The sequence below is a fragment of the Mytilus trossulus genome, chromosome 9 (genome assembly GCF_036588685.1).
Source record: "Mytilus trossulus isolate FHL-02 chromosome 9, PNRI_Mtr1.1.1.hap1, whole genome shotgun sequence".
Taxonomy (NCBI): Eukaryota; Metazoa; Mollusca; class Bivalvia; order Mytilida; family Mytilidae; genus Mytilus; species Mytilus trossulus.
This window is the reverse complement of record NC_086381.1, coordinates 72,320,085-72,347,555: the sequence shown is the minus strand read 5'-3', so window position 1 is coordinate 72,347,555 and position 27,471 is coordinate 72,320,085. Positions and strand designations below refer to the sequence as shown.

Below are 27,471 nucleotides of genomic sequence, written 5' to 3'. Positions count from 1 at the left end.
ATATTGCATTTATTTCTAAATGTCAACATTATTTGTCCACCAGATGAATACTGAAGGTAAAAGTACATAACGTTGGTGTTTGGCCAACAGAGTTTACAAGACGATAAATATTTTACTTAGGCTAAAACAGGTGCATTTCACCTAGTAATAAAATGCCATTGAATATTTTATTGAATTTTTAAATCTTGGTAGATCAATTTACATGAAATTTACATGATTATGCATTTAGTAAAGGAAAGTGGATTGAAGGGCTTACATTACATCACATTATAAGAGTATAATTACATCATTATACTTTTCATAATAATATTAATAGTTAAACAGCATTGTTACCACATGTCAAAGTATAATCAATATTTTGTTATTTAAAGTCCATGGAGTTCTTTATAAGGAAGCTGTATCAAAAATTACAAATACTAAACTTACAGTGCTTCATAAGTTTCATTTGATTTTTTAAAATCTAGTTAAATCTTTAAAAGACATCTTACACAGATTTATAACATGCTACTTAAAAGATGCTAACTATCTTCCTTAACATTTTATTACAGATTTATTCCTTATATTTAACTTTTTTTTTACAACATATCTTTGGATAATCATTGAAGTTTGTTTTGCTCCTTTTCTTGTAGTTATAATAATGGTATAAAAACATCTAATATATCATAACAAACTAGACTAAATCTCCCAAAATAAGTCCTTGATGTTGCACATTTTAAGTTTCATGTGTGAAACAGAAAAGCAGTGACTGAACAGTATATCTCTAGTCCACAACTATAAATTAATGTTCTGATGAGGTACAAACATTAAAGAAAAGAAAACAATTACTATTTCTTTTGATTAAAACCCCTATTTGGTATCTTTGAGAGTTGCCTCATTGACAATCATACCACATCTTCTTACTTTAAGTTTATGAAAGTCAACGCCTGATTTGCTGAGTTTATAGTTTTTTATCAGTATTTTTGCTTAATAAAGAGTGATTAAAAAGATAATAGCCACTCAATCTGTCAGAAGCCAAAAAAATAAATAAACCAATAATACTTCTTTACACAAATTTCGTGACCAGCTTCAAAAACAATAATTACAGGAAAACTGATATAAAAATCCATATTAAGCTTCAAGCTATTTCCTAGGCAAATTGAAAAACTTCAAAAGATTCCAAATATGACCATTATTTATAGCACTATAAAGTTTCTGGTTTATTACACACTTAAGTTTGTTAATATTTTTATTAGTAATCAATTTCTGTAACAAACATTACAACTAGAAGTGAATTAACTTTGTGTACATTTCGGAAGAAATCAATTTAGTTCAATACTATCAGTTGTTACTATGCTGTTAAATGAATTTTAAAAATAGTCTACTAACAAAACTGAAATGTCTTGAAAACAGCCTTTTTATTTTTGAAGTATTCACAACTCCTTTTATTCATGTTTTTATTATTATTAAATTGTGTAAAATGATGACTGCAATATGTTAGACAGACATAAACCAAACTAGGTATAAAGAAATGGACTTACCCTAATTCATCCCATGACATAAATCCACGGAAACGTGGACAATCTATGTGGAACATTCTTCCAAAAAATACTCTGACAATTTTGTTTCCTCCACTGCTAGAATGGATTTAATCCACAATTTGTTTGAACTTCACACAATTTTCACAAATTTTCCATCTATATAATTTGAAGATCATATTCATCAATTTATCTGCTTCAAATTCCAATTTAAGCATGTTTTCTTTCATTCATCCATGAATCTTTTTAGTAAGGTTTCATCTACCTTAAAAGTATATATTGATAGAAATAAAATATACAATTGAAATATGAATAATTTATTGAAAAAATCCCAACATTAGTTTCCTTGGCACAAAAATACCAAAATAGTATTAAATCCAAGTCTAAATGGAATTGATATTTTCCTGATCCTTCTTTCCATGTTTATGGATGGTGAATAATTATACCCTCACGTAACTATCACATAGTGTTAAACAATTCTTTACTGAGTTATAAGAGAAAGTATAGCGTTCATATCACGTCTTTCCCTGTTCATACACTGGGATTTAAATTCAGCACTTACGGTCGTTTAATCTTAATCCATTATTTGCATATGGTTGTACAAGTGAAATGAACAATCGTTTCTTATCGTGTACCCATAGATCACCTTTCATGCACATTATTCCATTTCAGATTTGATTTCAACTCTTACTCAAAGTGGTTTGACAAAACTTAGTTGTCAGTAACCCAAGTTATTAAATCCAGCAGATCAATATTTATAATACTAATAAAATGTATCATTTTAGTTCCCATTGTATTAATGTGTTTATCACGGTTATAACTTTGATATATAAATTATTTAAATGTATTCTTTGTGACCAGTGAGTCCATTCCGATATGAAATGTTGACAATATTTATATATCTATTAAAGAACAGACACCAATACAGTCAAAACTTTGATTGAATATTTTGTATAGATAAGAATTCAAAAGTATTGGTATTTAATAATAAACAAATAAACAGTTGTTGCTTAAAACAATTTTATTATTTTTTTTGTTTTCTATCTAAGAAAAATATATTCAGTCAAGTGTGTGATCTTATAAATGACCTTTCACCTCTATCCATCTTCTCCTGGTCTGTGTCTCCTTTCTGCTGTCCTCATTTCTTCTTCCTTGTCCTTATCTTTTTCTTTCTTTTATTGTTTTGTACATAAATCAGGCCTCTTTCTTATTAATTTGAATTGTTTTACTTTGTCATTTCAGCGCCTCTTATATCTAAATATGCAGTTTTGGTATTGCTTATTGTTAAAGGCCACACAATGACCTATAGTTGATAATTTCTATGTCATTTTGGCCTCTTGTGGAGAGCAATCATACCATATCATATTTCTTGTCAATCATGGGGTTCTTTTAAGGTCATGTAATAGTAAATGGGCTATATTGCAGATTTTGCTAAAATTTTGCATGCCACCTTGGCTTGCTGAATTCCAACTGCAAATCAAAATATATTTTTTTATATCATTAAAACAGAAATTTACGTATCAACAACAAATAGTTCTTTAGTTCTTTAAGAAAAATCTATGGAGTAGAATAAGAGATTCTACAATTTGAAGACAAATTTAAGAAGGTTTCTGGCCCATTTTATGTGCTTTCCATACAAATATTCACCCAATTTGTAAGAATTCAATCAATAATATTTCAAATGCTAAATGAGATAAATGCATCATTCTTTTCAATTTTCACTTGAAGTTTATCCATCAAGAGATGTATGCAAAATTTTACTGAAATCTGTGACATAGCCCATTTACTGTTACTTGACCTTAACAAATAATTCATGACATATCTTTGGTATGTGGAATGCCAATGTATTTGCATGTATACTTCCATGGTCTGACTTGTGTTGTAAAGACATCTATGGATGTTTAAACAATAATGTGTTCACAGTACACTGATGCCCCACCCACACTATAATTAACTATGTTTATTGAACTGTGTAATCAGGGGTAGAAACTGCTATGTAAATGGGAAAATATGGTAGTTTGTGGATAAATTTCATTAAACCAACTTGACAATATTTAACAAACACATTTAAACCATTGGAAAAAGATGTTAAATATTGTTTGATTTTCAGCAACAGACAATTCATTACACTTAATAGATTACTCATCATGACCCATACGGTGACCTATAGTTGTTAATGTCTGTGTCCTTTGGTTTCTTGTGGAGAGTTGTCTCATTTGCAATCATACCACATCATTTTTTTTATATCAGGATAATACAGAAGCTTTACATTATACAAGAATTTAACCATAGAAAGCATTGGATAATTTTCCCTCAAGGACAAATCACACAAACTGTTGTAATATTACACTGAAATAAATCAGTCACACAACATTAACCCTAAATGACCATGTATAATTTGGTCCAACTCACATAAATCAAATAAATAGGACTAGATATTTTAAATAATGGTCAAAATCAAAAAGTTTGATAGCTGATTTCAACATATGAGATATGTCTGGAATGGAAATGAATTTACATTTGTGGATTATATCTAAAATTGAGATTTGAAATGGGGAGTGTGTCAAATATCTGTGTATCTAGATGCTTGTAAAGAATAAAACTGAATTGTGGGGAATATAACCTTTAATTTTAAACTGTGAAATATCAGGGATTAATAGTTGTGATGTCTTTTGTCAACTTAAACCAGACTATTTTATGACAATATACCATTACTCTTTACTCATCTAGCCCACAAGTCTAAGTTGAAAAAAATATAAAGTTCATAAGAAAAGGCAAATTTTTGTCAAATTATGAATTTAAATCCTTCAACTGTATTTTCAACTTTGATGTATTTATCTTTCAAAAATCAGTGTAATATAACTCACATTATTTTACAGAAGAGAAAACCATAATGTATATATTATAATAAAATACATAGATAACTTCACATACCCATTTCTGATTACTATTTAGTATTTCCCCTAATTATAACCCAAACATCTTCAGAGGCATATAAGAAGTAGGTAGTAGGTCTGGTAAGGATCTATTTTGGCCTCAAACCTCATGAAAATGAAAGTGGCTGCATCGATGTTAATTCTCCACCTTTATATATGTTGGAAAAGCCACTTTCCCTTGCAATTGCATTAACCCCTTCCTCTATGGAATTTTTATTTTTACAAACTTGATTTGCATAGGACTTTTTCAATAAAAAAAAATTATCAGTTTTTTTTTCAGGTTTACAGTAATAATGCATTGATGAAATTCCAGTCAGATATTGTCATGTATATCCTTTTTATATTAGATACAATTTTTTTAAAGTCTGATAAAGTTTTTTCATAGGCAATACGTTTCAACTGAGGGACTACACAGGCGTCAAAAGGCTTCATTATGAAGTAAAGGAAGTAGCATCAAAAAGCGTCATTACGGAGTAAAGGGTTAACAAATCTGATGATAACAGTGTATTTTCGAGACCAATATTTGTAATTTTACAAAACCATTTTTTGTGTCTGCCCTCATACTGTACTTGCTTTTACATAATAATATTGGTGTTGGATAAAATGTGCTTCTCCAAACAAATAAACAAAAATAAGCATTATGTATTATTGTCATTTTGTTTATTTTCTTTGGTTACATCTTCTGACATCAGACTCGGACTTCTCTTGAACTGAATTTTAATGTGCGTATTGTTATGCTTTTACTTTTCTACACTGGTTAGAGGTATAGGGGGAGGGTTGAGATCTCACAAACATGTTTAACCCCGCCGCATTTTTGCGCCTGTCCCAAGTCAGGAGCCTCTGGCCTTTGTTAGTCTTGTATTATTTAAATTTTAGTTTCTTGTGTACAAATTGGAAATTAGTATGGCGTTCATTATCACTGAACTAGTATATATTTGTTTAGGGGCCAGCTGAAGGACGCCTCCGGGTGCGGGAATTTCTCGCTACATTGAAGACCTGTTGGTGACCTTCTGCTGTTGTGTTTTTTTTTTTTTTTTTTTTTTTTTTTTTTTTTTTTTTATTTTGGTCGGGTTGTTGTCTCTTTGACACATTCCCCATTTCCATTCTCAATTTTATTAACTTACAAAAGGTATATTCTTAACAAAAATAATTGAAACAAAACCAAAATAATAAACTACTTCTCTTGGAAACAGGATGTCATTTTGTACATAATATTAAGATATATAAGGAACCTAAAGTACTGTTACCATTACGCAATATCCAAACATCACAATTATTATCTTTTCTTACTACTGATAAAACTAGTACATAGAAATATATTTGTATGTATACAATCTGAAAAATGTATTGACAATCTTGACTTGATTGTTTGCCGTGAGACTTAAAACTGACATCAGTAAAACGTTCAAAAGACTTTTCCGTGTGATTGACATGGTGCATAATCGATTGAAAATCTAAATGTAAAAGTAAATTTACATAACTCAATAAATTTCAAAAGGATGAAAGTGTACCTTGCATACATATATGTAAGTTCGAATATAAATGAGAATACAATTGTTCACATTCAAAATGGAAAACGTTTGGTCGGCATTTAATTCAAATAATTCATCAGTGAAAATTCAATTTAAAAATGTTTATTCTTGATTTGGTTATAAAGGATTTAAAAAGGTGTGAAGTTGAATAGAACAACATAAAGTATCTTGTCATGTAGTAGTATACTTATAACACAAAATCAATTCAAATGTCCTCAGTATTCTATCCTTTGACCTCATGTCTCAAAAACAAAATATTTAATACTTTTGTTGTACATTTAAGAAAGTTTGTATACCAATCAAGAAAACCATAAATCATTTTTTCAGAACACTACTTTTTCAGTAGCTTTATTTCTATAACTTTTGGAATATTGAAATATTGTTGCTTTTCAAATTTGGACTAATGAAATATCCATTTCCCCTCTCTTTTATTCTGAAAAGATATTTGCCATTTACAGTATACTGAATTACAGCAATGGGCTACTGAAGTCACATTTTCAATGTAACATATTACAGAAATGTGCTGTAATTCTTTTCAGAGTACTAAAACACAATGTTCTGCCCCTTATTTTACATGCTGTCCCCTTCCTCAATGCTCTGAATTTATTGTACCTGTGTTTACACGGTACAAGGTACTTAAAATGTGCTATCTTAATAGACTAAAGTGTCTCTTTTTCAGTTTGTTGAATTACAGCTATAAATTGTCCAAGTTTTCAGTGTACTGAATTAAAAAGTTATTATGTTTATTCAGTGTGCACCACATTTTTTATGTTATTTCTTCATAGACAGAAAAATTCTTAAATCTAGAATATTTCTGGTATATTTATTCCTTTTCATTTTGATCCATTAATGATTATTTTCATGAGGAAATAAAAAACAACCCACAATTAATGACTTGTAAACCAATTATAACTATGAACCATTAGGAGTATATCAGATGTCTGATTAGTAGATTAATATAATCCATCAAAGATAATCTTTAAAGATTAACACACTAATCCAAGTGCAATCTTTTACAGACCGAAGTACTCTGTAATATGCACATTCTGTTACATTCAATATTCAATAAAATATAACATACAAAATATAGCTTACAATTTATTACTAATTTGAACTAAGAATAGATATAGGAAGATGTGGTGTGAGTGCCAATGAGACAACTCTCCATCCAAATAACAATTTAAAAATTAAACCATTATAGGTTAAAGTACGGCCTTCAACACGAAGTATATTTAGGTACCAATCATTAAATACAATGTGAATTAAAACAAAAATTTGCGACTACTCACTGGCAAAAAAATCTTCCAGCACAGATGACTCTATGGAAATTTTGCCATGTTTTTTTTAACTTAATGAAGTCATAAGATCTATTGCAAATTTCCCCTTAAATAACCTCATTAGTCCAATTTTATAGCATTGCGATTAATTTCAGAATTTTAATTTGTGAAAATCAATGGCATCCTGCAACTTATTTTTGTCAATTTTTAATGTAGCTTATGATTTACTACAAATCTATAAAATTATATTGCAATTACTTTAATCTGTAGTTATGACATATATGAATATACTTGAAACATAAAAGTTTAAAGACCATTTGTTTAAGGATTTATGGTCAATAAGCCATATGAAAATGCAAATCCAATTAAAGGAATTAGTAACTACAGTTTTAAATTTCAACATCGATCTTCAAGTAGTCAAGCCAGAGTTTTGAGTCATTTAATCACTGTACACCAACTTATTTTCGCAGATTATTTTTAAGACTTTTGTGAGTAGAAAAATAACATGAATGTAAATAGTCGTGAATAAGTATAACATTCTTTTGAAAGGACTTAGATCAAAATTATCTTAAACAATAAGTTGGTTTACATTCACATTAAAAGGAAAATATAAATAGTACTCATTTTTTTATTAGGGGCCAGCTGAAGCCCACCTCTGTGTCTGTGATTTACTTGCTGTGTTGAAGACCTATTGGTTGCCTTCGTCTGTTTTCTGCTCTTTGGTTGGGTTGGTTCCTCTTTGACATATTCCACATTTCCATTCTCAATTGTATAGTTCATCAAATCGTAGCAGACATACATATAATCATACAGTCTTGGTTGTTTACAGATGAAACAAGAATGCAAGCATTGTCATACAAGGTATTCCCCACCACTCGTAATCCAAAGTGTTGACAACCAGTCATATTACACATAAAAGCTATCACTGTTGATATGCTTACCAAATATGACGTCATTCTGTCCTTTAGAATTGGAGAAATGTGTGTTAAACTTTATTTAAGTTCATTCAACAGATTGTGTCAGCAAACACACAGAAGGTGACAGATCATATAAGTGGGTCTCATTGGGGTCTAAGCGTGACGCGGGATTGCTTATTTTTTGTAAGCGTGACGCGTGAAAGTCAAATTATTGTGTCGTGAAAACGGGAAATGAGGTCTAGCTGGACCAGGGAAATGACAAAAATATAAGAATTGCTTACGAACATAGTGTAAGCGGGATACAGGAATCTGTCAAAACAGTCAGCGGGACCAATGATCGGAACCCCCCCAATGAGACCCCCATATAAGTGTTCACTGTCTAGCTGCTCAAAATAGAAAGACAAAGACGGGGAAAGACAAACATATAGAACCAATACATCACCAAACAATCTCACAGTGATTGCAATATTACACTTTTATCCAATACATAAATATAAAAAAAATAGACTCCGAGTCTCCAGTCTAACACCTCTCCTTCTCAGGTCAGACAGACAAATTATATTTTCTTCTGATTATTAAAGAAGTTTGAGCACTGTATATGTATACTGTAATAATCCATGTATTTAAGTTCTAACACTATCCTGATTACTTGGGTCATACGATGACTTAGTGTAGACGATTAAAATATAAATAGATTGATACAGACATCACAGCTCCCTTAATAAACTTAAATCTTATATGTAAAATATAACATTTAACAATATAGAATTCATTAGTTGACCATTAATTGAATTGTTAACATGTCAAGGTAAAGAATCTCAAATTTGATTTCTTTCATAAAAAATGTTTAAAAAAATACCCACAACACATAAATTTTAAGATAATCAACCAATAACTAACAAAAAAAGACTTATTTTTGCAGAGTGATCTCCCCTTCCAATGTTCATTTCAATAGGAAACTAAAATGTTGATTTTGAGTTTTACTCAAGTTAGATTCTATGGGACTTTTTTTCTGTGCATATTTAGGGCTTAATGCTATAGATTAGAACTAAAACATTTTCTGTTGCAATTAGTTTGAGGTTAAAACTTAGTTTGACTGGACTACAGGTCAGTGAAGTGTTAAGTGTATAACAGTGATGCAACTTTTATAAACATTTTTAATATCCCACTGAAAACATCTGTTCACCTGGCCATTGTACATGTTGTAGGTCACTCACAATTATAGATCTGAACTCAAATGTCTGTACATTGTCATTTTGGGGCCATTTATAGCTGACTATGTGGTATAGGCTTTGCTCATTGTTGAAGACCATATAGTGACCAATAATTGTTAATTTCTGTGTCATTTTGGTCTCTTGTGAAGAGTTTTCTCATTGGCAATCATACCACATCTCCTTTTTAATATCAAAAATCTAATCTTGAATTTAAGTTGGTTCCCTTTTTCATCGCTATACTTTTTAAACTGCATCATTACACCAGGTTATATGCTATACTTTTTAAACTGCATCATTACACCAGGTTATATATATATATATATTTATGTGATTGCATGTCAGGACGGCATCTCAGAACTGATCTTGTATGTGAAAGTCAATAAAACAAAAACTAACAGTTTAACTTTATATGCGAGTCTTTAATATTCTGGACTGATGCAGATTTTCACCAAGATACAATAAGTACAGGATTGGTTGAGTCATGAGTGATTATATTCATCATAATATTACATGCATACCTATGCTAAATCATGTTCATGATTAGTACAAAATAATCATTTGAATCTTCACTGTGTTACTTCCAAGTTAACTTGTGGATAGTTGTCTCAGTGGCATTGATACCACATCTACTAATTTTGATGATACAAAACCTTCCTATTTTTCATTTGTTCAGTCAGGGATATGACTAATTTTTCATTGGTCAAAAGTTTTCTGGTTTCTATAGCAACATTAACTTTACAGACCTACCTTAGAACTACCAAAATAAATTTCTTTAGAGTTCTTTCTAACTTTTATTACTAATTAATTTGATTCTTGTAGGAATTGTATAACTAAGTATTATTTTGACTGTCTGTATTTGAGTTTGATCTGTCTAAGTTTCTGCCTGCAAGGGCATCAGCAGTTATCCTCGCCAATCGTTCCTTTTTATGTTCAGCAGCTAAATCTGTTAAAAGTTCTGTTGGGTTAAATGCTTCATTAATGGACTCCTTCATTGTTAGAACAAGATAGTTAATTCGACATCTACTACAAGAATCATTGAGATACGACAAAAACTTGGTTACATCTGTCTTTTGTGTTTCTTCTTCACTTTCATTTTCACTGTCACTATCTTTCATCTGTATAAAGTAATAAAACATGTTATTATTGAATGGGAGGTAACTCTACAAATCTATCATCCTTACATAATTTAACTTATCTCCCCTTTTATGAAATGTGGCATCAAAATTTAGTTGCTAAAATTGTTGCTGCCAAAATAACAATATACATCTTGTGTTTAACATAAGTGATGCTAAAAAATTTGGTTTTATACAGAAAGAATATATTTTGCAAGCAGAATACTTCACTTTAAAATTACCCTGTATGTAATTGTCCTGTTCAGAAATATTTGATTTTGTTTAATTGTTATAATAATCAATGTATTCAATATGTCATCACTTGTATAAAATCTAAGCTTACTGTTCTGTTCAAATTTTTGGGCGTCCTCCATTATGGACTATCTGTATTTTGAATGTATTCTGTCCTTTTTATGATTTACATATTTGTCATTCTTGTTTTATGTTTGTATTTGTGGAATTGGGGTGGTGTTCTCGAAAGTATCATAAGATCCAACGTAATTCATATTTAAGGGCATGGGATACAGTTTTGATCCTGTATTTACAAGTTCGTGAAAATTTGCATATAGGCTATTTTTTACCTGATTAAATCAAATATGTAATAAAAAATATACCTTCATGTGCTACTTTTTGAGTAAAATGAGGTCGAAATTTTTTATATTTGCTTAAAATTTGGATTTGTGGCCGTAATTTCTTTTTCGAAAGAAAGACATCACTTTTTTGTTATAAAAGATAAACACAAATCGTTTTTTTGTAAAATAATTGGTAATTTCTGTATTTCATAAGTGTCCTAAAAAATATGCATTTTTTTATTCAGAAATAGCTCATATTTATCAAATGTTCATTAATTGAGGAAAATACGTCATTTTTTGCTGCATGTTTTTCAAATTTCAAAAAAATCCTCTATTTACAGTTTAGTAAAATTTGGGTCACATAATCTCCCTGCAAAATGAAACAAATTGCTGTTTAGAAAAATAGGGGTCCATGAACTCGTTTCAAATTAAATCAGTTTGAATGATTAAAATCAGTCGAAAAATGCATCTTTTCCCCGATAGCTCACAGTTTGACGTCGCGAAAATAACATTTTACGTTAGCAATGTCATTACCTCCCCTGTAACTGTATCGTATGCCCTTAAGACAGATTTTAGGATGGACTTAGGACACTCTTAAGGTGCGTCTGGAAGCTATCTCAGACACATCTTATGTGAGGACGTCCTAAATATATCCTATGTGCAATAGTTTAAATAGTTTTGTAATTGTTTGATAAAACATTTATTAGAGACGAAATTAATTAATAAAATTGATTACAAAATTTTGTAATAACATGCATTTGATTAAATGCATGATTTCAAATGTAATAATAAAATAATATCAAATAGGATTTTGATATAAACTGTAAAACAATTTGTTTTGAAATGAGAATTTTGAATTCGTAGTGTAATCGTATGGTAAAAACACGAAGTTCAAAGTTTAAAATCATGCACAATTTCTTTATACGAGTTAATAACTGATGGTGCGTTTCTTTTGACGTTCATCTTCACATACAAAAATGAGAAAAAAGCATGCACAAAATTAAGATGAAGATATGATGATCTTAAGACACCTAAAGTTAGGACTAAAAATGTGATATATCCTAAGTTAAGAGAGCTTCGAGAACACGACTTAGAACAAAAATTTGTCATAAGATGGTCTTAGGACACGTCCTAATCCTAAGATAGTTTGGAGAACACCACCCCTGTTTCGTATCTTTTTGATGAATACCACTTGCTGTTAATTATAAGCTATTGCAAGCACTTCAAAAGATGAAGGTCAGAAATTCAAGTACAATTTGTTTTGTATTTGGTAATGAGAGTTCTACATAAAATCTAATCTAACCATCTGTAGATATAGAGTGAACATATAATCATAAAATGTAAACTAACCATTTGTAGAGTGAACATATAATCATAAAATGTAAACTAACCATTTGTAGAGTGAACATATAATCATAATATGTAAACTAACCATTTGTAGATATAGAGTGAACATATAATCATAAAATGTAACCTAACCATTTGTAGAGTGAACATATAATCATAAAATGTAAACTAACCATTTGTAGAGTGAACATATAATCATAAAATGTAAACTAACCATTTGTAGAGTGAACATATAATCATAAAATGTAAACTAACCATTTGTAGAGTGAACATATAATCATAAAATGTAAACTAACCATTTGTAGATATAGAGTGAACATATAATCATAAAATGTAAACTAACCATTTGTAGAGTGAACATATAATCATAAAATGTAAACTAACCATTTGTAGAGTGAACATATAATCATAAAATGTAAACTAACCATTTGTAGAGTGAACATATAATCATAAAATGTAAACTAACCATTTGTAGAGTGAACATATAATCATAAAATGTAAACTAACCATTTGTAGAGTGAACATATAATCATAAAATGTAAACTAACCATTTGTAGGGTGAACATATAATCATAAAATGTAAACTTACCATTTGTAGATATAGAGTGAACATATAATCATAAAATGTAAACTAACCATTTGTAGAGTGAACATATAATCATAAAATGTAAACTTACCATTTGTAGATATAGAGTGAACATATAATCATAAAATGTAAACTTACCATTTGTAGATATAGAGTGAACATATAATCATAAAATGTAAACTTACCATTTGTAGAGTGAACATATAATCATAATATGTAAACTAACCATTTGTAGAGTGAACATATAATCATAATATGTAAACTAACCATTTGTAGAGTGAACATATAATCATAATATGTAAACTAACCATCTGTAGATATAGAGTGAACATATAATCATAAAATGTAAACTAACCATTTGTAGAGTGAACATATAATCATAATATGTAAACTAACCATTTGTAGAGTGAACATATAATCATAATATGTAAACTAACCATCTGTAGATATAGAGTGAACATATAATCATAAAATGTAAACTAACCATTTGTAGAGTGAACATATAATCATAAAATGTAAACTAACCATTTGTAGAGTGAACATATAATCATAAAATGTAAACTAACCATTTGTAGAGTGAACATATAATCATAAAATGTAAACTAACCATTTGTAGGGTGAACATATAATCATAAACAAATCCCTCAACAATATGGTATAAAATCTCTAAATGCTGAAATTCTTTGTCGTCTCTTTGTTTTAATCCTTCTTTAATTTCACTATTAAATGAAGATTCTTTGTCAGTTTCAGAAGCATGATCATTGTTTTTACATTTTAAATCTGTCTTTTCCACATTACCACTGTCATCACATGATAAATGTTTCTTTTCTGATTGGTCAGTTGTTGACTTTTTAATGTCTTGTAGCCATGGATACAATGGTTCTAATATTTTTACAAACACTCGAACTAATTTTTCATCTGAAACATCAATAATAAACAGTTTTATCAAACATTTTCAAGAACTATCAACCATGTAAAAATAATCTAAAAATTAAGACTTTAATGGATTTTGTTTACATCAACTAAACTTATTTATAGATCATCTTTAACTAATTTTAGTATCTTTTTTTACCCAAATACCCCTGAAATATTTGTCCTGAAATTTCAGGGAAAAAAACAATAAACTTATCATTCTAGTTTTATCTTAAGAATCAATGAAAGCCAAATCATGTCATGAATGTGAATATCTATGATTCTACAATTCAAGTTCTAGCTGTTTTCTTTCCTGTATATCAACTTATTTGGCATTCTTCTTTTTATTTAAGCTTAATCATACCAGTAACTGATAGAAAAATTTGTATAGAAAGACAGAGAGTTTGGTAAATATTGCTTGTAGCAAAAGATTAACAAAACAAAGTTTTTCAATATGATTTCTGCTCACAGCAATATCCATCAATATCAGTACAATTATTTCAATTAAATGATGTACTGTGGATTCATTATTATTCGTTGGATACCAATTTTTGTGGATTCCGCGGGTACAGGAGAACCATAAATTAAGATGTTAAATGAATAACAAATTTTCTAAAGGAATGATTGCAGACTTTGCAAAAACCACTTAATTAAATATCCACAAATATGCAAGTTTTCCTCAAAACACTAAAATAGGTATCCACTAATATAAATGAATCCACAGTATCTCTAAACTACCTTTGATGAGTCTGTTAGATGTTTCCTCATTGGCTGAGAAGAGAATATTTAACACTGAGAGAGCAGAAGCTATACAAGATTCCTTATTCTCTATGCCCACAATTTCATCATCACACACTGTATTAAGATACTTCACCAATGGCTTCTCAACAACATCAGCACATGACACTGTTCAAAGAAAAAGATAAATTAAGAAGCTAATTTTAAAACTTCAAGCATACTGTATTTTGCATGATGTGTGGTATATATCGTACAGCAGGTTATTTTGACTGGTGTAAAATTATGCGATTTTCATTGAAAAAGCTATAAGAAGGATTTTGGCAGATTCAAAAGTTTTATCAATTCCCTTTCCTGTACACCTTTTAATTGGCAGAATTTAATTTGTCGATTTTGTTTTTTCACCAAAATAAGGGAAAATTTACAACCCGCAAAGTTAACACGCTATTGTAGGTGGGCACAAAAACGTGAAATAAGACATCATTTCACATTGAATGTGAAATAATTTGTGTCATGAACATTGCACAAAAAATAAGGACTTTGATGTGAACTTTTGTGAGTCACTGTCCCCTTGTATATATAAACTATCTGTTTTACAAAGTATTCCCTATTTAGTATACACATGTATGTTCATGGCTTTTAAAAAAGTGTTTAACAATCTTCTGAACTTTAAAAATGCAAATAAAGGAACAACATCATAGGCCTTTCCACCTTATCACAACAACAAAATTCAATCAATTTTTTTCTTGACGATCCCTGCCTAGTGTTTGAAATGATTTTGAAAATACTGAGTACGCAAAATAAGCATTTGAAAATCACAATGCAAGTAAAATTAAATAAGCAGAACACGTTGAAGGAGGCACCTGTCTTGCACGACTGAGCGTCAAATAAAAATGTAAATACATGTCGAACGTGAAAAATAAAAAGGTGTTGGGCGAAAATAACCCTTTACCGACCTCTTTCATGTACAGTTGTACTGGAAATTTCACACCCACTGCTTGCTTGCAATGTGTGTTGATGTATTTTTACATGTAAATAATAATTTTGTTGTTCTTTCAAATCCATTTTGTCAGTTCATTTTGAAGATTGTTTGAATATGAAACTGTCATTTAAAGTTTGTCAGCTTTATGGTTGCATTTCATCGTCTAAAAGCACACTAGCTATCATTTTTTATTATCATTCCAGGTCACCAAAGGCTTTTAAAAGTAGCACTAATTAGACCTAGATTTTAGAACATCTATACAATTTTCAGACATAAAAGTTAGGGTTGTTCTAATATAAAAGGGATGCATTAATATGTGACTTGAAACACATCAATTTTATGTTAGCCATAAGTGTTAAAAGATACAATTACATTTATAATATATTGATATAGGAAGATGTGATATGAGTGCCAATGAGACAACTCTATATCCAAATAACAATATAAGAGTAAACTATTATAGGTCAAAGTACGGCCTTCAACACGGAGCCTTGGCTCACACCGAACAGCAAGCTATAAAGGGCCTCAAAAATTACTACTGTAAAACCATTCAAACGGGAAAACCAACAATCTAATCTATATAAAAATGAGAAACATGAAACACGTATGAACTACATAAACAAACAACAAATACTGTACATCAAATTCCTGACTTAGGACAGGTGCAAACATTTGCAGCGATATTAAACATTTTGATGGTACCAAACCTTCTCCCTTTTCTGAAACAATAGTATAACATCACAACATAGAAAACCACACTATAAAATATCAATTAGAAGGTTTTAACTCAATCATAAAATATGAATGTTTCTTTAGAATACATTATTTTTGATTGGCTAATAGGGATCTTGCGACATTCTGAGATTGACCTTCATTTCAAAATGAACTGTTGACACAAGCTTCCGCAATAAAGTTGCAGGTAAATGAAAGAAATAATGATCTTTGCAAAAACATGTAATTATAAGCATTGAATGCTTCTTTTAGAAATTTTAAGTGTTGACTCTGCACACATTTTTAGAAAGAAGCGCTTCCCTGCTTTCATGCAAATTGTACTCTGGTCAATGCCTTTACTCCCCAATAAATTTACTAAAAGAAGTACTCAAATCTTAAATGTTTTTTGTAATTTTTTCGCTACTTACCTAGTACTTCTGCTCCAGCATCTGTTGTTGACAATAACTGTAAAATACGGAAATAGATTTCTAATTGTTGACTGTGACTCAATCTGCAAAATACATGTCATTGATAAACAACTGTATGGTCAATCATTTGTATAGAAATTATATGATAAGATATAAATTTTGAATTATAAGATATAAATCAAAAATTAAAAAAAATTAAAATCTTATTTAAATACATTCATCCACAATTTGTAGCTAAAACATATTTGATAACTGGTCAGACAGAAATCTTTCTCCTTTAGTAATTTGAATCACTTTAAAGAATTGAAACATTGTTTATCCATTTGAAAAACTGAAAGGAAAGGAAGACAACTCTTAATGGATAATTTTTTTAATGAAAATCTGCTTAATAATACCATTTTAAAAGTTATGTTATTTTATGAACTGTCTCAAACTTTATATCTGAATTTGTGTTATCATTTTTTAGACCTGGTGTTCTTAACTGATACAATCATTCTGTGAGTATTGCATGGCAATACATTGTCCCCTACCAGTTAAAAATTAACTGTAATGGAATGCAATAGCTGCCGACTCGTCTATGTTAACTTATTGTAGATCTTGTCTTAGTGAAAATATTTGCTATAAAGTTTCTGTCATTCAATTAAGACTGATCTAATGGATGAAGCGATTTGCAAACAGATTTTTGTTGTCATCTGATGTTGTGCTGTTGCTCCACTCTCTTAGTTTAAGGAGAGGGTTGAGTGCTCCAAAACAGTTTTAATCCTGGAATATTCTTAATGTGCCTATCCCAAGTCATGAGCCTGAAATTAAGCTGTTGTAGTTTTTTCCTTTTTATTAAAAAATTTTGCTTTTAGACATATTTGGTTTTTTTTTGGTTCTGTTTTAAGCTTAAATAAGGCCTTCCTTGATCTCATCAAAAAGTAAAATTGACTACTAGCAGAAGATATATTACCCAATCTGTTTAATAGCCTCTAACAGAGCCTGTACAAATTCTGCTGTGGCCCAGTTTTCACACATCTCTTCTTGTAAATCTAACAATACATCTACAAACTCTCCTGTGTTCTTTAATAAATCAACTGAAAATATATAACAATTTCTGTAATATGGCCATTTTTATATGACGGAAGATATATCAAGAAAATACAGTGATATGCAATTTTAAAGTGTGGTCACCTTTTGGTGAATAAAAAGAGTGGATTTTAATCATTTCATAATAGCAGAATTAACAATGGTTTATCTGCTAATTTAAATATGTTCTTGTTGTAAATCATTTTTTCTGATGATATAACTGCAGGTTTTACTTTTTGTCAGGATGTTTGTAGTATATTTCAACTAAATTAAATTACCGGTATAACAAAAAAATCATTCAATTTGAAGCCTTTTCAAACTTATTAAAACCTGATAATTCAGTGCAGAAAACCAAATCATCCAAACATACTTGGTTAATTGTTTGTATTCAACTATTTCCCAAAAGAACAATGTGTGAATACATGTCATTATGAGAAAACTTTTGACATAAATCTATCTGACCCAAACTAAGTCCTGGCATACAAAAACTAGTACATCTAAAGTCAATACCACCTGAACAATTTTAATTCATAAGACAATCTACATTAAATATAGCCCACCTCACATGACTCTGTATGTGCTTGACATACAAATTTATTGTGTCAAAATATGAGGTTAAAAATGGAAAACTTTCAGAAGATTGACAATGAACAAAAACAGTCAAAAGAGATGATAGCAACAGCTAATTCAACACCCTTCAGAGCAGGAAAATTGTTTAAAATTGACTATACAGGACAATATCTCCTTAGGGGGTCAATTGACCATTTCGGTCATGTTGACTTATTTGTAAATCTTACTTTGCTGAACATTATTGCTGTTTACAGTTTATCTCTATCTAAATAATATTCAAGATAATAACCAAAAACAGCAAAATTTCCTTAAAATTACCAATTCAGGGGCAGCAACCCAGCAACGGGTTTTCCAATTCATCTGAAAATTTCAGGGCAGATAGATCTTGACCTGATCAACAATTTTACCCCCATGTCAGTTTTGCTCTAAATACTTTGGTTTTTGGATTATAAGCCAAAACTGCATTTTACCCCTATGTTCTATTTTTAGCTATGGCGGCCATCTTGATTGGATGGTCGGGTCACCGGACATATTTTTTGAACTGGATACCCCAAAGATGATTGTTGCTTAGTTTGGATTAATTTGGCCCAGTAGTTTCAGAGGAGCAGATTTTTGTAAAAGATAACTAAGATTTACCAAAAATGGTTAAAAAAATGACTATAAAGGGCAATACCTCCTAAAGGGGTCAACTGACCATTTGGGTCATGCTGACTTATTTGTAAATCTTACTTTTCTGAACATTATTGCTGTTTACAGTTTATCTCTATCTATAATAATATTAAAGATAATAGCCAAAAACAGCAAAATTTCCTAAAAATTACCATTTTAGGGACAGCAACCCAATAACAGGTTCTCCAATTCATCTGAAAATTTCAAGGCAGATAGATCTTGACCTGATAAACAATTTTACCACTGTCAGATTTTCTCTAAATGCTTTGGTTTTTGAGTTATAAGCCTAAAACTGCATTTGACCCCTATGTTCTATTTTTAGCCATGGCTGCCATCTTGGTTGGTTGGCCGGGTCAATGGACACATTTTTAAAATTAAAGAACCTTAGTGAGCACGCTCACATACCCCACATCCCCACATTGTCATTGGAGAAATTAAATAAGTGTAAGAAAAAAAATTTGTATAAGAAAAATGAATTTCCTGCCAATATGCACATCTAAATAGTATGTCCTTATTATCTACAAAATTTCATGAAATTCTGTTGTGTGGTTTCAGAGGAGTTGAGATGACAAACTGTTGCAGAAGTACATTCAAGCAAATAAGTTCAAAGGGGTGTAACTCCTAAAAAAAAAAATGGTAATTTCCTGTCGATATGCACATCTTCATAGTATGTATGTCCTTATTATCTTCAAAGTTTCGTGAAATTCTGTTGTGTGGTTTGAGAGGAGTTACAATGACAAACTGTTGCAGTAGACCATTAAAGTAAATAAGTTCAAAGGGGCGTAACTCCTAGAAAAAAAATTGAATCGCAATTTCCCGTCGATATGCACAACTACATAGTATGTTCTTATTATCTGAAAAGGTTTCGTTAAAATTTGTTGTGTGGTTTAAGAGGAGTTGCGATGACAAACTGTTGCAGTAGCACATTTAAGCAAATAAGTTCAAAGGGGCGTAACTCCTAGAACAAATATTGAATTGCAATTTCTCGCGATATGCACAACTACATAGTATGTCCTTATTATCTGAAAAGGTTTCGTAAAATTCTGTTGTGTGGTTTGAGAGGAGTTGCAATAACAAACTGTTGCAGTAGTACATTAAAGTAAATAAGTTCAAAGGGGCGTAACTCCTAGAAAAAAAATTGAATTGCAATTTCCCATCGATATGCACTCAAGTTACCTCCCATGAAAATGATGTCACAGACGTAAATAATCAAGATGGCAGCATTCACGTTACACTGACAGCCCATCGAGACACGAGGAAATAAGGCTTTGGAAATGAATAGAGTGCCTGCAGCTGATGTTATCTCCTATAAACGGTCTGTTTCAGGGCCATAAATATTTTACAAAAAGATTCTAGCTTTGTTGTACATCCGAGAAATTCTAGAACACAAACATGACAAATGTATTTTCCTGAGCTATTTTCAAACGTCAGCTTACGTTTGTTATGTAAAAAATATAGTGTTCAAAAGGCCCTTCCACTGTTAATTCGGTATAATAAAACAATTGTGGCCCCTTAGAATCGATGAATATCCAAAATTATCAACCCTGTGCCCTCATTGAAATAACCTTCTTGTGTTGACAATTTTAGATATTCACCTTTTCAACGGGCCATAATTGTATATTGTTGAAAAATGTCTTATGTTTGACACCTTATTTTTCTAGGTACACAAAAAGGAATTGATAAAAAGCACTTTAGATATGATAATAAAAATTCAGTCAACATTTTATAGGAAAAGTAGGAATGTATCAGGAAAGTTTTCAGCAATTTTCCACATTTACAGAAAATCAAATTAACATATTGGAGCTAGAGAAATCCAGATACTAATAGAGCTGAGCATAACTCATCCATGTAAACAATGATCAATGCATTGTAATTTTCACAGGCTTATTTAATAGATACATGACAATGAAGTTCAAATTTCAAAAAAATTTAGTTAAATTTAGTTTTCTCCTATTTGCTATTAAATCCTGTGAAACAAACTTTAATTGGAATGGCCTATAAAACACTGCAGCAATTGAAAATATAAATGAAGCTTAAATTTCAATAAAATAATTTTTTCAACTGGCCTTCAATAATGAGACTCTACTCAATTTTGTGGGTCAATTTGTTGTCTTTATGTTGATACACTACTAACCTATTTTATTTGTAAAATGTAGAACAGATTTACATCAGTTTAAGAATAAGTCAAACACATAAGCGTCATATACAGCAGATGGCGCTGTTTTACATTTTATTTATAAAATATCCCTTCCCGGTCCACAAATAACTACTGTTATATATTTGTAAGAGCAATTTAACTAACAAGATGATTAATAAAAAGACATAATCCAATTAAAGAATTTCATAAAGGTATGTTAATGGATGTCAATTGAATTGAAACTAGAGACTTCCAAGATGTTTTAGAATGTCTGTTGCTATTCTAATATTATCATTATTGATAAACAAAAAACCTTGCCCAAGATACATACATAATCATTATTAATCATTCAGCAATGGATATCAATTACAGCAACTCAATGGAGAATCATTTAATAAAATATTAAAGTACAAATACTCAAGTACATGTACTGCAAAACAGCTTTTTATATATGTTTTAGATTACTTTAAATCATTTTCTCTAATTTTTGTTCTATTTTCACATTTCCTGACCGGTGTGAGAAAAATATTTCTCCAAACTAGTGAAATTCTGTTCTCGGTAAATAATTAGTCGAAATTTGATTATGACGGCAAAATGTTTTGTTTTCTTCTGAATTTTTCTATTGTGACGTCATGAAAAAAGGCGACCATGCCAGATGACGTCACATATAAAGAACACAAGTTTCTGAAAATCTTTGGAATAGAAGGATAAAAGTCATCAGAGAAACAGATTCCGACAAAAATGCGTTTTTGAAATAATTAGTTACTATCAAGTACATGTAATAAGATCTTCTTTTAATTACTGGTCAATATTTTGGCCCAATGGTTTCAAAATAGAAAACAATGAACCCAAATGGTATCAAAATAGAAAACGATTCAATGGCTGACGGGTGTTTAGGAAAGATGATGTTGCATCCCAGGGTAACCAAAAACTGCAGTTCATCTGGTTTGATGACCAATTTATAAAATCCATAGGTTTAAAACTTTTATTGAGATTATCAGTTCAAGTGTTTAAGATACTTTTCAGAAAAAGACTATATAAATTCAATCACTGATAAGTTAAGAATTTGTCCTTAAAATTATATCTCAGTAGTGTGTTTGCACTTATCTGTACAATTTCTATATAAATAGTAGTATGTGACTAAGTTCAAATGAAAATATATGAGTTATGTAACAGTACAGCAATGCTATATAGAAATGTCAATATGGATAAAGGACAGACTTTATTGACATTCCCTATAGATTGTTCATTTCTTATGTTCTTGGTGTTAGGTAAAGTTATTTCCACTTTTTTCCTTGGGAAAATTTTATACAATTTTAATGATTTCTGCATAAGCTATGAATGTGACTGCCTTGTCTTACACACCAGTTGTTGCTTGTCTAAAAACTGTTGCTTTCATTTAGTTAAAAAAATAACAAATCTTAATGGATATCATTCAGTAATTCTAAAGCATTCTTTAAAGTTTTTGATATATCCACTGTTATTGTGATCAAATGGAGATGGGGCATCCCACAAAACAGAAAGACATCCAGAGCAAGGCTTCCAAAACAGTCATATATTCTGGTCATTTGTATAATGTCTGGTAAAAGTCCAGCTGGGCAAAGCATGAAATGGTCATTTTCTTTTTCGTTTTCAAAGGTTTCTTAGGAGACTTCCATTTTAACATAATCTTTTTGACCCAACATTTTGCCTTTAACAGCCACAAAAGTGACATGATCATTAATTACTATCAAAACAACCCCTACTTCAATACTTTCCATTTTAATCAAGGCTAATTAGTTGTTGGACCGGCATTTTACGTTTCCTGAAATTGGCATTACTTTTCCGGAACAAAAAGATGACGTTTCCGCTAATAAATATCTTACTTTCCGGAAAAAAATTAACTATTCCGCAAAAAATTTGTAGAACATTCACCGTTTACAAGTTTTGAATTTTGTTCAAGAAGGAAGTCCATCTTCTCCTTTTCATATTTCCGAACAGGTACGTTTACAGTTAGAGTTCACATCTTTATTTTAGATGTTGTTTGCAGTTTCAATAACTCATAGACACAGACAAAAATGTTAGAATGGCTTGCGTCACTCTGGGCATGAAAAGACTCGACACCATTCGTTGTTCTCTTTTGGTTGGGGTCAGGAGGTGATGCCCAAATGGTTTTGTGGAAATCTTGAATTGCTATCTATATCAAGCTCCAAGATGTAATCCGCAAACTTTATGCATCTACCGTCATGGAGAATCGGCTATTAATTTAACAAAGCATGCTTTAATCATGTCAGTTGGCAAGTAAGACAAACCAAAGAAATGTGTTAGCCATTTACCAAAATCCTTACCAGAGTCAACTAGTTATATCTTATATATTGAAAATTAGATCAGAACCTTTTCTTTATTAAAAAAATAAAATAAAATATTTATCTTATATAATTAATTGTATTCAAATATTTATAATTTACCAGGTAAATTTCCGGAAAAGTAATAAATACAAATTGCGGAAACATAAACTTTAAATTCAATTAGTGAATCACTGGGATGGCATCTGGTTACCATAACTGCCTTTTGTAACTTAGTTTAAGGGATAAAAATCAGGATCAGATATAAAATGTCCGGCGGGCTGAAATATTTTTTGGAAGCCCACATCCAGAGGGTATCATTTGGTCTTCAATAACAGATTTTAATACAATATGAGTACATTAACAAAAGTCTTTAATGGTGTTTTACAATAAATATGCTATAAGGAGTCAATTCATTTTGCTTTAACTGTTTTTATTCTATTATTTGTTCTATTACAGTTTTCAAGATGAAAGACAAAAGAATGTTTCATAGACTAAGACACAAATGGAGAAGGTCTAGATCTAACTAGAACATTAAATAACATGGAAATATCAAATGTAAATATGGGGGAAATCTTTACATTTATTCTTAGTAACCAACTGACTACTAACAAAAATTTCAAATTAGGACCTTCTTTTTACAGTCATTGAACCTCAACTAACTTTTATAATCACAAAAAAATTGCCTCACTGTTTCAAATAAAAATTTGTAAGAGTTCCACAGAACCAAATGTCTCGCCTACTTTATGAATATAATAGTTTTAGGAACTTTAACTGCAGATTGTATGTAATGTTAACTGGAAGAGAACTACTAAATAAGTAACATACAGAAAAACAGAAAATACATTTTTACAAAATTTCCTTCTAGATAGTAGCTTTTGATCATAAACAAGCTTCTCTCCAAGTTTGTTAGAGATCCAGTATAGTTGAAAATTTTAAAAACTCTAACCATAGAGTGAATGTTATGTTAACTAGCAGAAAAACAAAGTTTATGTTTAAGTAAAATAGATTTGTTTTTTACAAAATTTACATACAGATACCATCTTCTGATCATAAACAAGCTTCTGTCCTAGTTTTGTAGAAATCCAGGATAGTTTAAGAAAGTTATTAAAGTTTCAAAAACTTTAACAACAGAGCGAATGTAATGATAACTGGCAGAAAAACTAAGTCCATTTATAAGTAAATTACTGATAAACAGGATTTTAATTTTTTACAAAATTTATTTCTGGATAATATCTTCTGATCATAAACAAGCTTCTGTCTAAGTTTTGTAGAAATCAAAGAAAGTTCAAGAAAGTTATATTAATTTCAAAACTTTAACTTTTACTAAGCAATGTAGGATCGTTTTTTCGAAAATAAAGTCAAAGGCTCAACAAAAAGGTATAAAGCAAACTACAGGAATTTGATCTATTTTGATTTTGAAATTTGACAAAAGCAGTTATGAGTAATAGACTCCAAGCAAAGAGAACCTCACCATTTGTTGAACTCTGAAGAATGAATATGATGTGATCATGGAGACTTTCTGAACTGTTAATGACCTCTAACCAACTGGACTTAGCCTGATTACACGATAAACAAGTAAACATTAACCTGAAACAAGAATAGTCAGATTAAATCAATTAACTAGCCTCATGATAACATTCCACACTTTCAAAATAACTGATAACATTAACTATATCTTATTTTCGTTTTAAACTGTCTTGTTTTAGAATTTCTACATGTGTTTGAGTGACTTTTCCTCTTTTTTTTTTTAATTTCCAGTAGCCAAGTATTTTTCCCTGTTTATTGTTGTTAGGTTTCTGTCTATTTCTTTTCATACTTTTAAATATGTTAAAGTCAACAAATGTCTAATGATTAGTAAGTCTTAATAGAATTACAAAACAGATAAATGTGGTTCATAACACTAAAGGGAAATAACTCTGTAAAAATTATCAATGATCAAATCAAGTGTTTGTCAAACTGCAATATATCTAATAATGTTTTTTGGGATAAAGTGTGTGGTTCAAGTTTTTTGAAATTTTCATAGTTTTGTCAATGGGTCAAAATTTTATGAAAATTAATGTAACAGCCATAGGACAGTTGTGTTGAAATCTAGAAGCGGTCACGCCAGCAAAATGAACATTTTTTACCAACTTATCCCAAACAACCCTTGCAATGCTTCCTCAACATGACTGTTATCTTTTTTTTATATTATGCAAACCTCACAATATGTTCAAGTTAAAACATTGAAATATTGGAAAATGTTGGCAGTTTTGCCTCAGACTATCAGCCATCAAACTTACAGCAGACGTCAGCCAATCAAAAGGGCCATAACATGTCTTATTGTATTATTATCATATGCATTACTTTTCAAATCATTACCTTGTTGTTTCAACCAAAGTAGGTGGGTCTCTCCCTTCTAATAGAAGTAAAACCATTTTCCTGAAATAGATTTAATATCTCACTTTTAAAAACTTACATTACTGACAATTCAAATTCACAGCAAACTAATTGGGGTTTTCATATATTTTTTCCGTTTATTATTTTGTATACATACCAGGCCATTAGTGTCCTCCTTTGAATAGTTTTACATTTGTAATTTGGGGGCCTTTTACAGCTTACTCTGCTGTATTGGTTTTGTACTATGGTGAAGGTGGTATAACCTATAGTTGGTCTCTGGTGGAGATTTGTCTCATTGGCAATCATACAACATATCTATATTTTTATATCAACCTTATGAAAAAATAAGAAAATGAGCAACAGCATCCACTGAACAATATTTATATCTCTGAAAAATTTCTAAGAAATTCATACTGAAATAATCTCAAACTTTATTTAGAAGTTACCAGAAAAAAATATATTCCTGCTTTGCCATTTTTATACTTTGACAAAGTGAATACTTGGAGGAAGCTAGTGAAATGAGTCAAATGACATCCTGATCACTTTCCTCTTTGACTTAACTATACCAAGGATATAACAAGTGTACAGAGCATACCAATGAGAAGATGAATGCCAAGGGATATTAAGCATTTTTCCAGGTCTATCTTTACAAGCAAAGTTGCACTGTTGTCAAATGTATATACTCTAAGTAATAGTTATAAAGTATATCATTTTCATCAAGGTCTCAAAGGGTGTCAGTGAACATAAAACTTTTATCAAATATATTCACGCAGTTAACTAAAAATAAATTATTGTCCTTTTATCATTTTGTAGCTTATGTAATATACACAAATGTCGTCAGTAAGTCACAAGATTAATCAGTACAACAATGAACTACTGAGATAAACAATTATAGTTCACATAGTTTTGTAGTATATTGTACTACTATCTGGAGCAGGACTTTGAAACTCTATTACTGGTTATTGTTAATATCTTTGTTGTAATGGACAGATAGAAAAGGCGATCGGAAAATATAAGTCTGATAAAATGTACCAACTACCAGATGATATATTCCTTATTTGAATGCTAGCCAATATCTACAATGGCTTCAAAGTTTAATTGTTAATCAATAAAAATCTAACCTCATTCAAACATAATAAATTATTATCAGATAGGGATGTTTGTGTCGTTCGGTCAATGATCCTGCTTCATCTTACAAATTACACTTAGTCATTGACTGTGATTATATTATACATATATAACTTCTACGTTATGCTTTCCAGACATTCACAATTCAATAGTTTTCTTTTTGAGTTTTTGTACTGATTACAGACAGAATGGTGTATAAACAAAGATGTTTGGATTGTAAATTAAAGTCTAAGTATTTTTAACATCGAACTATTTTATGAATATCTTTAAATAAAATACCATACTATTTTAGGTTACAATTTCTTTAGGAATATTTGACCTCAACATTTTTGGTTGTGAAAAGGCCCTTCTAAGTTTTTTTTTCTTTCTCCAAATTATATTTGTGGCTTTCTTATGATCTTAACCTTGGAATAGAATTTAA

General features: G+C 30.2%; 2 protein-coding genes across 4 annotated transcripts in view; both read right to left on the bottom strand.

The window, feature by feature from the left end:
- Positions 1 to 2,326, bottom strand: part of LOC134683355 (uncharacterized) — a 55,340-nt gene extending 53,014 nt beyond the window's left edge. For 2 of the 3 annotated variants that reach the window (XM_063542611.1, XM_063542612.1), the window contains exon 1: positions 1,518 to 2,323. In XM_063542611.1, coding sequence (XP_063398681.1) covers positions 1,518 to 1,573 — 56 coding nt within the window. In that variant the 5' untranslated portion in view covers positions 1,574 to 2,323. Of the gene's footprint in view, positions 1 to 1,517 lie in introns of all 3 variants that reach the window. The other variant, XM_063542610.1, reaches the window with a different exon arrangement.
- A 7,469-nt stretch (positions 2,327 to 9,795) lies between these two features.
- The window catches only part of LOC134683354 (protein saal1-like), a 41,946-nt gene continuing 24,270 nt past the window's right edge, over positions 9,796 to 27,471 (bottom strand). Inside the window, exons 6-12 of the mRNA XM_063542609.1 lie at positions 25,905 to 25,964; positions 25,018 to 25,133; positions 17,728 to 17,851; positions 16,776 to 16,858; positions 14,658 to 14,825; positions 13,615 to 13,925; positions 9,796 to 10,505 (exon numbers count right to left, since the gene is read on the bottom strand). Of these exons, the coding sequence (XP_063398679.1) occupies positions 10,221 to 10,505; positions 13,615 to 13,925; positions 14,658 to 14,825; positions 16,776 to 16,858; positions 17,728 to 17,851; positions 25,018 to 25,133; positions 25,905 to 25,964 (1,147 nt within the window). The 3' untranslated portion in view covers positions 9,796 to 10,220. The remainder of the gene's footprint in view (positions 10,506 to 13,614; positions 13,926 to 14,657; positions 14,826 to 16,775; positions 16,859 to 17,727; positions 17,852 to 25,017; positions 25,134 to 25,904; positions 25,965 to 27,471) is intronic.